The sequence below is a fragment of the Miniopterus natalensis genome, chromosome 5 (assembly GCF_054644295.1).
Source record: "Miniopterus natalensis isolate mMinNat1 chromosome 5, mMinNat1.hap1, whole genome shotgun sequence".
NCBI lineage: Eukaryota > Metazoa > Chordata > Mammalia > Chiroptera > Miniopteridae > Miniopterus > Miniopterus natalensis.
The window spans coordinates 9,770,491-9,786,821 of NC_142085.1; the positions used below are offsets into that span (position 1 = coordinate 9,770,491).

Sequence of the window (16,331 nt, forward strand, 5' to 3'; positions counted from 1 at the left end):
GATGAAAGGAAGGGGTCTATTTGCACCCCTTTCCTTGGTTCTTTTTCAGAGGTTTGGACGCAGGGCCTACCTGAATAATCCCAGTCACAAATGTTGTGGATGCCACCACACTCAGGGACCTGTTATAGGCCGTAAAGAAGTAGGGGTTCGAAAAATCCTCTTTGATGAAAGTTCCCAGGATGAGGTGGCCGCTGTTGAATGGGTACAGCTTCAGGACATTAATCATCAGGGCGCTCAAAAGAAAGAAGGAACCTGCGAAAGAAGAAGTTTCAGCAGAAGGTGAGCTTTTAAATCCAGGTAAACTGAAGATACTGACACAATCAAGGCGTGATCTTACGGTGTTTTGTCCTTGATCTGAAGAACTTTTCTTATTTGAAAGTGGCCGCCGAGAGCAAGAAAGTGCAGGGAAAGAGCTCTGGCCCCACAAGCTGTGACCAAGTCACAGTTTGGTGGTCCAGGTATTCCCCTCTTTCATTAGGGGCATAGAGTGGGGTGCAAAGAAAAATGGACTGGGAATGTGCATGGGGTTCAGCCGCTGTGCCTGCTCGTAGAGGCGGTGAAAAGTAGATGGTGGTTAGAGTGTCAGAAAACAGAGCTAACCGGTAAGAAGAAAAGCAAAGCCTGACACTTACGAAGGATTTACCAGGTGCACAAGGACACTGCGCTAAACCTGGTCCAAACGTAACTTCGTTTAGTCTTCATGTCAATATATTCACCAGGGGGGGCAAAGGCAGACTTTACTTTTAAATTACCGACAGCCAGGCTGGCGTGGCTCAGCGGTTGAGCGTCGGCCTAGGATCCAGGCGATCGGGGTTCGAGTCCCAGTCAGGGCACATGCCTGGTTGTGGGCTTGATCAATGACCCTCTCGTCATTGATGTTTCTATCTCTCTCTCTCCCTCTCCTTTCCTCTCTCTGAAAACAATAAAGATATATTTAAAAAAATAAAAATAAATAAATTACCCGACAGACATAAAACTCTAATAGGCCTGTTATCAGTATTTGGAAATAATAGTGATGTGCCTCGGGAAAATGAGAATAAAATTGATCTCCAATGTTCAAATGTAAAAGCAACACAGTGTATTTCAGTGAAAAGATGTGATAGTGGCCTTTACAAGGCAGGGCAGCTAAAGAATGGGATGGTCGCGGACGGGACAAACATCTGGGGGAAGGGCACAGCAGTCAGGATGGGAGCCCTGGCTGCACGGGGGAGCCCGGGAAGGCGCCTCGCTGGGCCAAGGTGGCAACGGCCTTCCAAGACTGTGGGGCATTTTGTGGTTTGATTTCTGTGCAGGTTCGCCCAGGAAATGTGAAGGAAATGTGCTGATTATATGGCCTTTAACTAGTCTGGTTCCTGTAAGAGTCATTTCTAATTATAAAATAGTAGGTGGACTTTTGACTCTGAGAAAGAAAGTGCTCCTCCTATGGATTTGAGCGTTTGGTTACCATGACAATCGTAAATTAATAAGCTGACACGATGATTGTAAATCAGGCCCATGGAATTTGGTTATCGTAGGTCCAGCTGAAAGATGGATCCACTCTGAAAGCACTGGCAGAATTGTTTCTGGATCTTCCTCTTGAGGGCAGTCGGATCCCAGTGTGAGGTAATCTCACCAAGGAGAGTCCGCCTGTCCTTTAATTCCTTTGGGAAACAGCTCTCTGGTCTGTTTACCTGGTGGTGACATTAATGATGACACACTAGAAGTGTTCAATTTCTAAAATGTACACACGAATGCGATGGGTAGAATGTCCATCTTCTGTCTCCTTTCTTTCTACCTTAAACAGAGCTTTCATTTGGGGTCCCTTAGCAATAAGGAAAGGATCGAGGCTCCAGTACTGAACTCACCAATGGACATTTGATGACATGATCCAAAAATTACATAAACTATCGAAGAACAGAAAGCCGCATATGAGATATTGAGAGGAGGAATCAGTTGCCTTGCCAGCAAACTAAACGTCAGGACTGAAAAGCAAGATAGTTGAAGTAAGAAAAGGTAGCCTGGCTTTTAAAAGTCACCTTAAGTAAAAACCATAAAGGATATTTAAAATAAAAATGATCTATGTATACATCTGACTGAGGGCGGGTATTAGTATCCCTTGGCATACAGCCTTTAATTAGCATCTTTTATTATCTCCTTGGATTTCTAGCTCCTGTTTCTATTGCACCACTTGGTTTTACACCTGAATTCTAAACACAGGCTTAAACACCTTTCACTGGGAGGTCCTCATGCTAATCATGGAAAGCAAACATCACGGCAATCAGACCTCAACCCCCAGTCGCCTGGAGGCAGCCACTCCAGCCCCAGACTAGGGAGAAGGCCGGATAATTCTCCAGGACTGAGGACAGAGCTGGGGAGCAAGGCAAGAATCACTCTTAACTGGCTCGACCCCAAGTTGGAATGTGCTGTCCCTCTTCCACATGCTAACCACTCTCTCTTCCTTCAGCTCCTTTCTCAGTACTTACTGTCTTTTGTAAGAAGCACCATGAGAATCAGGAAAGTTGGAGGTAAGTGGATTAACATGCATGGTGTCACCCTTTACTGTCTCAAGCCCATAGCTCCTGCCCTGAGGTCCTCACCTTAGACCATACCAGTGAGCCCACTGAGCCGATTTACTGTCTTGGACAAGCAAGGCTCTCTTTTTATTGGAAAAGTTCACACATATACAAAAATAGAGTATAACAGCCCAGCTGACGTGGCTCAGCATTTGAGTATCGACCCAGGATCCAGGAGATCAAGGTTTGATTCCCGGTCAGGGCACGTGCCCAGGGTTGTGGCTCGATCCCCAGGGGGGTGTGCAGGAGGCAGCCGATCAACGATTTTCTCTCATCATTGATGTTTCTATCTCCCTCTCCCTCTCCCTCTCCCTCTCCCTCTCCCCCTCCCTTTTTCTCTCTGAAATCAGTAAAAAATATATTTAAAAAAATAGAGAGAGTATAACGAACCCCCATGTATCCATCACCTGCTTCAACAATGGTCAGTTGATGGCCAGTCCTGTTTCACCTGTGCCCCCACTCCTCTCCCATCCATGTTATTTTGAAACAAATCCAAAGACATGAATCATTTTATCAGTAGCTATCTCAGTATGTATCTTTAAAAGAAGACCCTCTTTTAATTTAACTACATCACACCTAAGACAGAATGGCCCTTTAACATTATCAGATATCCAGTCCGTGCTCAGGTTCCCTGCTTATCTCACAGGCGTAGTTGTGGCAGAGGGCCTCTCGGATGATCTGCAGTGGCTACTTGGTGTTCACGCCCTTGTGCCATCCCCACCCCTGAAGTGTGGGATGGGCCTTATGAGTTGCTTCCAATAAGTGGAATTCAACAAAAGTGATAGGATATCACTTTGAGATCAGGTTGCCGGAAGACTGTGGCTCCCGTCTTGGCTGCTCTCTCTCATTCAGGTCACCAACCACCAGAGTTGGCTTCAAGGGTGTGTGACTGAGGCAATCACATAGAGTCCTTGGCTTAGAAGCCTCCAAACTTGGCTTCATGCTCTACTCTGACCATCTTGAAATTCTGAATAATTTTTGAACTGGGGGCTCTGCACTTTCATTTTGCATTGGGTCCCACATATGCAATTGGACCTGCCAGCTGCCATGCTGTGAGGACACTCAAGCAGCCCATGGAGAGGCCACACGGCAAGGAAACCAGGCCGGCCAGCAAGCCCATGGGTGGAAACTGATCCTCCAGCCTCAGTAGAGCCTTGAGATGACTGACACCTTCACTGGAACCTCACGAGAGACCTTGAGCCAGAAGTATAGTGGGTTTGGGGTGATCTTTAAAAAAATCATTTACTATTATATGTTGCACTTTCTTTTACAATCTTTGTGTTTACATCGGGGCTCAAATATGGTCTTCACATCAACTGACATATCTGAAGTCTCGTGTAATTTGTAAGTTCCCTTTCCACATTTTCTTTTCTAAGCAAGGCTCTACTGATTGCAAGAAACAGAAAAGCTGCTTAAATTAGCTTAAGCAAAATAGGAAATTTATTAAAAGAGTACAAAGGGCAGTTGGGCCTCATCAGAGGCTGGAACCAGAACTAAAAAGCCATCAGGATCCAAGGAAGCTACTTTCCCATTGTCTTTGTCTCCAGGCTTGCATGGTCTCTGGTCTTTGTTTCCAGTTTGGGGCTATTATGAACTATACTGCATTGAATATTTTTATACACAGGTCTCCTGGTGCATAGATGTATAAGTTCCTTGACATAATATCCCCTGCAGCATAACTGCTGGAGCATTTACCAGAAAATGCCAAACTGTTTTCCAAATGGTTGTACATTGCACTCCCACCAGCATTTCCCATTACCTACCTCTGTACTAGCACAAGATACTGTCAGACTTTTCATTTTAGTCTGTATGAGTTAGTGTGTAACTCATTTTAATTTCAATTTTCCCTTCATTAATTACCAATAATGTTGATCAATCTCATTGTTCCCTTACAGATTTGTAGGAGTATATATGTTACAGATTAAATAATTTGTTGGGTATATTGGTACAAATATCTCTCCCATTCTGTGGTTCACTTTTCAATCTTCATGGTGTCTTTGAATAAACAGTTCTTAACTTTTACTTAATTCAATTTATCTTTTCCTATTAGGCTAGTGCTTTTGGTGTCTTGTTTAAGGAATCATTTTCTACATCAAGATCATGAAGATGTTCTCCTACATTATTCCAAAAAATGTTTATTGCTTTACCTTTAACATTTAGATCTTTAATCTACCAGGAATAGATTTTAAAAAAAAAATTTATCTTTATTGCTGAAAGTATTACAAATGTCCCCCTTTTTCCCCACTGATCCCCTCCACCCTGTACCCCCCTCCCCAGGCCTACAGCCCACTATTGTCTGTGTCCATGGGTTATGCATATGTGCATATAAATCCTGTGATTAATCTCCCCCCACCCACTGCCTCACTCCCACCTGCCCACTGAGGTCCCTCAGTCTGTTCCATGCTTCTATGTCTCTGCATCTATTTTGTTCATCAGTTTATTTTGTCCATTAGATTCCACATATGAGTAAGATCATGTGACACTTGTCTTTCCCTGACTGACTTATTTCGCTTAGCATAATACTCTCCAGGTCCCACCATGCTGTCTCAAAGGGTAAGGGATCCTTTATAGCTACATAGTATTCCATGGTGTAAATGTCCAAGAAGATATTTGATATGATTTCAATCTTCTTGAACTTGTAGAGGCTTGTTTTGTGTCCTAACATGTGGTCTGTCTTTGAGAATGTCCCATGTGCACTTGAGGACAATGTATATTCTGCAGCTTTGGAGTGGAACGTTCTGTAAATGTCAATTAAATCCATCTGATCTAGTGTGTCACTTACAGTCACTGTTTCCTTGTTGATTTTTTTGGGTGGAAGATCTATCCAGTAAAGTCAGTGAGGTATTAAGCCCCCTAGTATGACTGTATTGGTGTCGATCTCTCCTTTAAAGTCCTGCAAAAGTTTTTGTTTCCAGCCTGTGTGAGTCTTTTGTTCTGAGGCGTGTCTCCTGTAGACAGCATATATTTGGGTCTTGTTTTCTTATCTGTTCAGCTACCCTAAGTCTTTTGATTGGGGCATTTAATCCATTTATATTTAAGGTTATTATTGATAGGTTCTTATCTATTGCCATTTTATTTCTTTATGCTTATGTTTCTCTTTCTCTCTATTTCTTCTTATTATTACAGCAGTCCCTTTAACGTTCCTTGCAATGCTGGTTTGGTGGTGATAAACTCCCTTAGTCATTTTTTTTTTGTCTGGGAAGCTCATTATTTCACCATCTATTTTGAATGGTAGCCTTACTGGATAGAGTAGTCTTGGTTTCAGATCCTTGCTTTTCATTACCTTGAATACTTCACAACATTCCCCTCTGGCCTGTAGAGTTTCTGTTGAGAAATCAGTTGACAGACTTAGGGAAGCTCCCTTGTGGGTAACAGATTGCTTTTCTCTTGCTGCCTTTAAGATTCAATCTTTGTCTTGAATTTTTGGCATTTTAATTATGATGTGTCTGGGCGTGGGCCTCTTTGGGTTTTTCCTGATAGAGACTCTGTGTCTCCTGAACTTGTGAGTTTTTCCTTCACATGGTTAGGGAAGTTTTCTGCTTTTATTTCTTCAAACAGGTTCTCTAACCCTTGCTTAGTTTTGACCTCTTCTGGCACTCCTATGATGCGAATATTGTTACATTTCATGTAGTCCCAAGCTCCCTTAAACTGTTTTCCTGTTTTTTGTTTTTTTTCATTTTGATTCTCTGATTGAGTGATTTTTTTCTACCCTGTCTTCTAATTCTCTGATCTGATCCTCAGCTTCCCCTAATCTGCTGTTCTTTCCTTCCAATGTCTTTTTTATTTCTACTGCAATTCTTAATTTCCTTCCTAGTTTCCATATCTTTTCTCATGCTGTTGAGCATCCTTATGATCATTATTCTGAACTCTATATCTGACAGATTATTTATCTTCATTTCATTTATCTTTTCTTCTGGAGAATTCTTTTGTTCTTTCATTTGGGGCTTGTTTTTTTGTCTCCCCATTTTGGCTGCCTGTTTGGGTTTGTTTCTATGTATTAGGTAGATCTGCTAGGACTTCCAGTCTTTTGGATGGTCCCTGGTGCAGGTCAATGTCAGATGCTGTTTGTGACTGGCCTTGAGTACCCTGTTTGAAGTTTTCTGCACTCCACGGGTTCCCTCTGCTGGGGCTGGTTGTGTATGGAAAGGACCAAGATGGGCACCAAGGTCTGCTTTTCCAAGGCCTGGGTCTAGAAACAAATCAGGCAAAGACTCAAAGGATCCAGAGTCTGATTGTTATCAGTCTCTTAATGAGCCTCAGGTTGCAGAAACTCCAGGGGATGGGGCCAGAGGTTTTCCAACAGAGTGGGGCAATTGGTTTCCCCCCAGGCAAAAGCTGCTTGGAAGGTAAGTGTCTGCCTGAGAAAGATGTCCTCTGCAGTATGGGGGAGTGACTCAGCACTGGGGTCCAGATTGGTGCCCTCTGATATCTATTCCCCCAGCCAGCCCCCTGGGTTCTCCTCACACTGCTCTAGTCACTCTACCTTTCCTCTGCTGGAGCCCAAGGTGAGTGGCTGTACACAAAGCTCTGTGAGTTGGCCTTTTAAGAGGGTGCCTGCATTTCCAGGCGTCTTTCCCTGGCAGACAGAATCCCTGCTGCTTTTCACAGCCAGATGTTATGTGGGCACCTTTCTCAGTTCTGGTTCTCTGGGCTGGGAAGCCCAGCTTGGGGTTTAGGCCCCAGAGTTCTGAGGGGGACCCCACAGCTGAGCTATCCCTCCAGACCTTCGGCTGCTGCCTGTAGGGGCCCAGCTGCCCTCTGACCTCCACACTTCCTACCAGTCTCTATGTGGTCTCCCCTTTTCTTCCTTGGTTATGAGGGTGCTCCCCAGCTCGTCTTTAGTTGCAGTTGATTATTCAGGGTGCTTTTTCTGTGTTTTAGTTGTAAATCCAGTTTGGTCCCAGGAAAGTGTCAGGGTAGCTTCTACTCAATCCACCGCCATCTTCTACCAGGAATAGATTTTTGTGTATGGTGTGAGGTAGAGGTCTAAAAATTGTTTTTCATATAAGAATCCAATTGTTTCACACAATTTATTAAAAAGTTGTTTCTAGTGACACATCTGATATAAACCATGCAACTTAAATGTGTGTAACTCTTTTCTGTTCCATTAGCGTAATTGTCTATCTCTGCAATACCACACTCTTACTTTTTTAGTAATTAATTTAGTAATAGTTTTGATAATTTAATAATCACCATTTTTATTGTCAAATATAATATACACATAGAAAGTGCATTAAAATAGGAGGTGAGCTTAGTAAATATTTATAAAACAAACATCCACCACCCAGGTCTTTGATTACAACTCCATTTCTCCCTACACAAGTATTTATTATTTTGACTTTTGTGATAACAATTTCTTAACTTTCTTTATAGTTTTATCACTAGTGGACATATATATATATATAGCTTAACAATATAGTTTAGTTCAGCCACTTTTGAACTTTATATTAATGGAGTTATACTGCATATCATTTTTATTTCTGCTCCTTTTGCTCAATATATATAATATATATATATATATACACACACACACACACATATATATGAATCTCCCATGTTGTGGTGAGTTGCTTGAGATTGCTCATTTCCCTTCTGTGTATTTCAATATATACATGTATGAGTGTTTATTTATTCTTTCTCCTTTTACTGTACGTTATCTTAAAAATTATTATAACTTTATGTTAAGTCTTGATACCTGGAGAAGCAAGTCTCCCAAGTTGTTCTTCAAAATAATTTGGCTGTTCTTGGCTTTTTGCACTTACGTACATTATAGAATCTGTTTATAATGTTTTATTAAAAGGCCCTGTTAGGCCCTAGCTGGTTTGGCTCAGTGGTTAGAGCGTCGGCCCTTGGACTAAAGGGTCCTGGGTTCGATTCTGGACAAGGGCACATACCTCGGTTGCAGGCTCGATCCCCAGACCCAGTTGGATCATGTGTGAAAGGCAACCAATCGATGTGTCTCTCTCACATTGATGTCTCTCTCTCTCCTTCCACTCTCTCTGAAAAGCAATGGAAAAAATATCCTTGGGTGAGGATTTAAAAAAAGTTCTATTAGAATTTACATTGAGATTCTAATGAATCTATAAATCTATTTTGAGAGAACTGAGATTTTTAAATATTGAGTCTTCTAACCCATGAGTATGCTAGCTTTCAATTACTTTAGGTCTTCGTTAATATTACTAAGTAAAGTTGTGTAATTTCTCTTTAGAGGTCTTGCACATCTCAATGTCTCAGTTTCATTAGAATGTCCTTCATATTTATTATGCTTTTGTAAACGGTATATATATTTTTAACCCTCACCCAAGGGTATGTTTATTGATTTTAGAGAGAGAGGAACAGGGGGAAGAAGAGGGGGGAGGGAAGATTGATGTGAAAGAAAAACATCTATAGTTGCCTCCCACACGCACCCCAACCAGTAATCGAACCCACAACTCAGGTATGTTCCCCTACCAGGAATCAAACCTGCAGTCTTTTTGGTGTATGGGACAATGCTCCCACCAACTGAGCCACCTGGCTGGGACTATAAATGTTACCTTTTAAAAATTTTTCCCGTTGTTTTCTACAGGTATATAGGAATATTATTGATTTTTTATATATTGATCTTGTACCCAGCAACCTGGATAAAATCTTATTAATTCTATTAACTTATCTGTAGACTCTTTCCAATTCTCTGCATTAAAAAAAATGTATGATCAATAAAGTTTTATTTCTTCCTTTACAATCCTTATACCTTATATTTCCTTTTCTTGCTTTAATACACTGCCTATGAATTCCAGTACAATGTTGAATAGCCCCTACTTACTCTTGATAAGCAACATTAGCATGAAGAGTGGGTCTTTTGAAATGTAGGGTTTCAAATCACTTACCGATACAGGGAAGGTAAGAGAATTACTTGGTAACAGCCTGACACTAAGTTGCCCATTCTCACTTAAACTTAGGCTGTGGAGAGAGAGAAGGAAACCAAGTTTCCAAATTTTCCAATACCCTTAAAAACTTTTATAATTTTGAACTTATTTTAGACTTATGGAAAAGTTACAAAAATAATAGAACCTGGCCAGATCTAGCATTTTTTTTTTAAATTTATCTTTATTGTTAAGAGTATTACAGGTATACCATTCCCCTCCCCCACTTGATCCCCTCCACTTCCCTCCCACCCCCTTCCCAGGCCTTCACCCCGTAATTAACTGTGTCCATGGGTTATACATATAACTTCTTTGGTTAATCTCTTCCCACCCTCCACCCCCCTTCCCTCTCTCCCCTGAAATATGATCGTCTGTTACATGTGTCAATGTCTCTGGATCTATTTAGTTCATCAGATTCTTTTGTTCATTAGCTTCTTGTTAAAGAAGACCCTTCAACATTTCCTGCAGTGCTGGTCTGGTGGTGATGAACTCCTTCAGCTTTTCCCTGTCTGAGAAGCTCTTTAACTGACCTTCAATTCTAAATGATAGCTTTGCTGGGTAGAGCAATCTTGGTTGTAGTTCCATGTTTTTCATCATTTTGAATATTTCTTGCCACTCCCTCTGGCCTGCAAAATTTCTGTTGAGAAATCAGCTGACAGTCGTATGGGTGCTCCCTTGTAGGTAACTAACTGCTTTTCTCTTGCTGTTTTTAAGATTCTCTCTTTGTCTTTAACCTTTGGCATTTTAATTATGATGTGTCTTGCTGTGGGCCTCTTTGGGTTCCTCTTCTTTGGGACCCTCTGTGCTTCCTGGACTTGAAAGTCTATTTCTTTCCCCAGGTAGGGGAAGTTTTCTGTAATTATTTTTTCAAATAGGTTTTCAATTCCTTGGTCTCTTTCTTCCCCTTCTGGCACCCCAATAATATGAATGTTGGGCTCTTGAAGTTGTCCCAGAGGCTCCTGATACTATCTTCATATTTCTGGATTCTTTTTTCTTTTTGATCTTCTGGTTGGGTGTTTTTTGTTTCCTCATGTTCCAAATTGCTGATTTGATTCTCAGCGTCCTCTACTCTGCTGTTGATTCCCTGTAAATTATTCATTTCAGTTCCTGTAGCCTTCATTTCAAATTGGTACTTTTAGCATATTTTTAATAAGGTCTTCACCATGCAGTATTTTTGTTTCATTTGAAGAAAATCATTAAGTCATAATGAACACATAAACATCAACTATATTTCTATTTAATATAAGTAAAACTTCTCCAGATTATTTCATTATTCATACCACTTAAAAAAACGCACAATTTCTTAGCAAGGGTTACACGGACTCGTTCATTCATACAGTTATGTGATAATTACTATTCAACAAATATATTGAGTACCTACTATGTGCTAGATATTGTGCTGGATGCTAGGCATGCTTATACATCCTAATGCTATTCTTATTTTGGTACCAAATTACACTGATGATTTGGTAATTTAGCAATAGGATGTCCTCAAACTTTGACCATAAATCTGATAAGTAGGAGTGAGCAGGGGACTCAGAGTTAGAGCATCAGTGCCAAGGGTTCATGTCTCTCATTGCAACACCACAGGAATGCTCTGGAGATTTTCTGATATCTCCCTGGACGTGAGTGTACTTCCAGGGAGTGGATCATTTTGGTTTGTAGCTACCAGTTCAATACTTAAACATCAGTTAATGTAATCCACCATATTAACAGACTAAAGATAAAAACCACATGATTATTTCAATACATGCACAAAAAAGCATTTTGCAAAATGCACCATCCACTCATGATAAAAATTCTCAGCAAACTAGAAGCGATGGGAACTTCCTTCACCTAATGAAGGGCATCTACAAGCACCCTACAGCTCACATAATAATTAACGGTGAAATACTGAATAAGGCAAGAATGCCTGTTCTCACCACTCTTACTCAGCACCGCACTGGAAGTCTCAGCCAGCACAAAAGCAAGAAAAAGTCATAAAAGCCACTCAGAACAGAAAGAAAGAAACACACCTGTTCCTACTCACAGATGACATGGTTGTCAAGGTAGTAGATCCCAGGGAATCTATAAAAGATTCTTAGAACTAATAAGTGAGTATGAGGGGAACACATAAACATCAACTATATTTCTGTATGCAAACAATGAACAGCTGGAAACCAAAATAGTTTCAATTATCACATACAATACTGCCTCAAAAATGAAAGAGATATAATTCTGACAAAATATGTATGGGATCTGTATGCTGCAAACTACACATGCTAATGAAAGAAGTCAAATGAGACCTAAACAAATGGAGAGACATGCTGTGGTCATGGGTCGGAAACTCAACATAATTCTCTGCAAAGTGATCTGCGAATTCAATGCAACAGCTATCAAAACCTCGGGAGAATTTTTTTGTGGATATAGACAAAAAAAATTATATGGAAGAATAGCTAAAACAATTTTGAAAGGGAACAAAGGTGGAGAAATCACACTACCCAATTTTAAGACTTACTATAAAGATAAAATAATTAAGACATGACATTGGCAAAGGGACAGTCACAGAATGGAACAGAATAGAGTCCAGAAACAGACCCACAAAAATATAATATGGCTATTTGATCTTTGACAAAAGTGCAAAAGCAACTCAATGGAGGATAGTCTTCTTTAAAAATAGTGCTGAAAATGCAACAAAAATAAATCTTGACCTAAGCTTCACACCTTATATAAAGATAAAATAAAAATGGATTGTAGATCTTAATGTAAAACATAAAACTGTAAGACGTAAAAGAAAACATGGGAGAAAATCTTTGTGACCTGGAGTTAGGCGAAGAGTTCCAATATAGGATAGAGAAAGCACAATCCATAAAAGGGGGAAAAAATGATAAATTGGACTTTATAAAAATCAAAACCTGCCCGGCTGGGCGTGGCTTAGAGGTTGAGCATCGACCTAGGATCCAGGCGATCGGGGTTCGATTCCCGGTCAGGGCACATGCCCGGGTTGCGGGCTCAATCAATGACTCTCTCATCATTGATGTTTCTGTCTCTCTCTCTCCCTCTCCTCTCCTCTCTCTGAAATCAATAAAAAAAAAGATATATTTAAAAATCAAAACCTTTTGCTCTGTGAAAGGTACTGTCAAGAGAATGAAAGGATAAGCTACAGACTGAACGTATTTGCAAATCACATATCTACAAAGAACTTAAATCCAGGATATATAAAGAATTCCCAAAAATTAACAGTAAGAAAAACAAAATTCAAATTTAAAAAATGGGCAAAGAACTCGAACAGGTACTTCACCAAAGACAATATGAGGATAGCTGATAAGAACATAAAAAGATGTTGGACCTCACTAGCCATCAGGAAAATGCCAATGAAAACCACCACGAACCTCTTAGAACGGCTAAAATAAAAGACAATAAAAACTAGGTTTCATCAAAATAAAAAAGTTTGCTCTTTAAAGATTTTGTTAAGAGGATGGTGAGACAGGCTATAGCCCTGGCCAGGCGGCTCAGTCCGCGGGAGCTTCATCGCCTGCACCACAGGTTGTGGGTTCGACCCCCGGTCAGGGCACATAACTAGGCTGAGCTTCCACCCCGGGCTGGGGGACATATAGTGGCAACTGACTCATGTCTCTCTCTCACATCAGTGTTTCTCTCTCTCCCTCTCCCTTCCCCTCTCTCTCAAGTCAATAAAAACATATCCTCAGGGGAGGATTTTAAAAAAAAGACAGGCCTCGGGCTGGTAGAAAATATTTGCAGGACGCAATTGACAAAGGACTGGTATCTAAAATATATAAATAATTCTCAAAACTCATTAGTAAAAATGCAAACAATCCAGTTAGAACATGAGCAAAAGACAAGAAGAGCCACTCGTTAAAATATATAGCTGGACAAGTCCCATTTGAGAAGCTGTTCAGCCTCAATAGCCACCGGGGAGGCGCAACCTGGAACCACAGCGAGATCGCGAGATCGCGCTCCACGCCACCTGGGCGGCTAAAGCAAAAAGCGACACCACCAAATGCCAGCGAGGATGCAGGGCTACGGGGCACTCAGATTGCTGGTAGGGGTGTAAAATGATGCCGCCACTCTGGAGAGCAGCTTGGCATTTCCTTAAAAAAACTAAACATGCAAATACCCTACCATCCAACAACTGCTCTCCTGGATAGTTATCCCAGAGAAATGAGGACCCTGCTCACTAACCTACACACAGATGTCCACAGCAGCTGTATTTATAGTAGCCCAAAGCTTCAAACACTTCCAACGTCCTGGGAGGGTGAATGTTTAACCGACCTGGGGGACGTCCATACCGTGGCATGCTACTTGGCAACGAAAGGAACGAACTATTAATACACACGACGGCCTAGACGAATCTCCAGAGAATTAAGATGTTGAAAGAAGCCAGCCCCAAAGGTTTACATACCCACGACTCCATTCGTGTAACTTTCTTGAAATGTCAAAATTATAGAAATGAAGAACAGATCAGAGGTGGCCAGAGGTTAAGGAGGGAAGGGGGCCAGGAGGCAAGTGGGGGTGACCATCAGAGGGCAGCAGGAGGGACCCCTGTGGTGGTGGAAATGTTCCGTATCTTTATTGTATCAATACCAATAACCTGGTTGTAAGATTGAACTGTGGTTTTGCAAGGTGCTACCACTGGGGAAAGTGGGTGAAGGATACGAGGGATTGCTCGGCCGTTTCTTAGGAACGCGTGTAAATCTAACCATCTCAAGGCTGCCGGGAGCGTGGAGGAACCAGAATTCTCACACATTGCTGGTGAAAATGGCAAACGGCAGGGACAGCCGCTCCGGAAAACAGCTTGGCAGTTTCCTGTAAAGTTAAACCTACGCTTTGCCATCTGACCAACAATACCACTCCTCGGCCTTTACCTTAGAGAAATGGAAACATGCGCACACAAAAACCTGTGCATGAATGGTCACAGCAACTTTACTTGTGACAGTCAAAACCTGGAAGCAAAGCTCCACCAACAAGCCAATGGGACAGCCGTACCATGGAATATTACTCAGCAATAAAAATGAACCGACGAGGGATGCATATAACCGTTTGCATTAATTTCAAGGGCCTAATGCTGAATTAAAGAAGCCAGCGTTCAAAAGTTACACACTAGATGGGTCCGTTTATGTGATATTCTCAAAAGACAGAACTTGGTGACGGAGAAAAGTGGTTGCAGGGGTTGGAGGTTAGGGGACAATGTAACTAAAAAGGGGTGGCACGGGAGAGATTTGGGGCTGATGGAGCTGTGATGTATCTTGATTGTGGTGGTTACATAAATCTACATATGTGTTGAAATTCATAGAACTGTACACCAAAAGGGGAAAAAGTCAGTTTTACTGTATGATAATTTTTTAAAAAGGGACCCCTTTCCTCAGCTAACAGCCGTGTGTCAGAAAGCTACCACTTGGCTCTTTGGCCTCTTTTGTGCTACGCACAACCTGTATAATCACAAGTTTCCATCCTGCCTGGTCGGCCCCAGAAAAATATAGAAACAGAAGTGTTTAAAGACTATGCAGGGAACTGGGAACCGCTGTGGATAAAGGATTAACAAAATCCTTCCTCTTTCTCTGTGGATAAATTTGATCTTGGATTAACTTTCCAGATGTTTTTCTGGAAACCTGAAAACAGTGGAATGTCAGCTGTTACCAGCCAACATTGATTATATAGTAAAAACGAGCCCGATTCACCCTGGCCCGTGTGGCTCAGAGGTTAGAGCATGGCCTGCGTCACAGGTTCGATTCCAGGTCAAGGGCACATGCCTGGGCTGCAGGTTCAATTCCTGGCCGTAGCTGGGGTGTGTTCGGGAGGCAACCAATCGATGTGTGGGTGAGCCTCTCTCACCTCGCCGCCTCTCTCACATCACTGTCTCTCTCTCTCACTCTTCCCCCCCCCCCACTCTCTCTAAGAATCAATGGAAAAAAATATCCTAGGGTGAAGATTAACAACAACAACAAAAGACAAAAATAAAAACTAAAATGAGCCCGATTAGTATACTCTGCCTCAACCAAGAGGACTGAATGAAAGCAAATACCCAGTGGGAAGCCCTAGCTTTGGCTCCCCTGAGCACAAGGATCTTATAACTGGGCATGTTGCTTGTGGGACCCTGGACGCAAGAGTTAATGAAAGTTACGAGAGGTTGGTTCCTATTTGGGAAATGAGGCTTCCGAAGTCCAGCTCGCTGCCTGCCTACCCGCATGATCGTGCCTTACATCTGGACTGCCACTCAGAGACCAAGAGGAGCCCCCGGACGGCCGTGTGCGACCCGGTGAAGAGCTGCTAGCACGCTATGTTTCGTAACCCTCACCTTTGGAAGCAAAACCCATGCCCGTGGGTCTGTTGCAGTCATGTGAGTAAGAAATGACTAGTTAAGCAAAAAATGACCGTGAATGGCCATTGCAGATACTCTTGGAAGTATTCAGGGGTCCAAACTAAACTGAGTCTTTTGGAGCCATCCTGAGTTAGGAACCTGGCAGGTAAGGTAAGTGTGTGGGTGAAAAGGCTTCGTATCTTCCTTACCTTGGGGAACTTGCACAAGGCCAACACTTACACCTGCAAGTAAGTCTCCAAGAAGCCAATCCTTGAATCGGTACAAACACATCCACTCTAGGAAGGGAAACACCGTAAGCATGCATCTCAGGAACTTGTCCCATGAGCAGCTGTGAGAAAGAAGAACAGAAACTTGATTAGGTTCTCCAAGGAAAAGCCCGCATCGCCCAGAAGCGGGCGGGGCCTCGTCTCCCCACCCAGCGAGCTCCCGGTTAGCACTGCAGGGCTTTGACCTACTGGGCCGGGTCATTCTTTGTGGGGCTGTCCTATGCATTATAGGGGTTAGCAGCATCCCACTAGCTGCCCCATCCCCTGTTGTGACACCCCAAAATGTCTCCAG

The 16,331-nt window shown here is 42.2% G+C and overlaps 1 protein-coding gene across 1 annotated transcript in view; it reads right to left on the reverse strand.

The window, feature by feature from the left end:
- SLC26A8 (solute carrier family 26 member 8) overlaps positions 1–16,331 on the reverse strand; it is an 83,280-nt gene that overhangs the window by 56,634 nt on the left and 10,315 nt on the right. The window contains exons 2-4 of the mRNA XM_016223671.2: positions 15,962–16,101; positions 1,845–1,961; positions 71–252 (exon numbers count right to left, since the gene is read on the reverse strand). Coding sequence (XP_016079157.2) covers positions 71–252; positions 1,845–1,961; positions 15,962–16,101 — 439 coding nt within the window. The remainder of the gene's footprint in view (positions 1–70; positions 253–1,844; positions 1,962–15,961; positions 16,102–16,331) is intronic.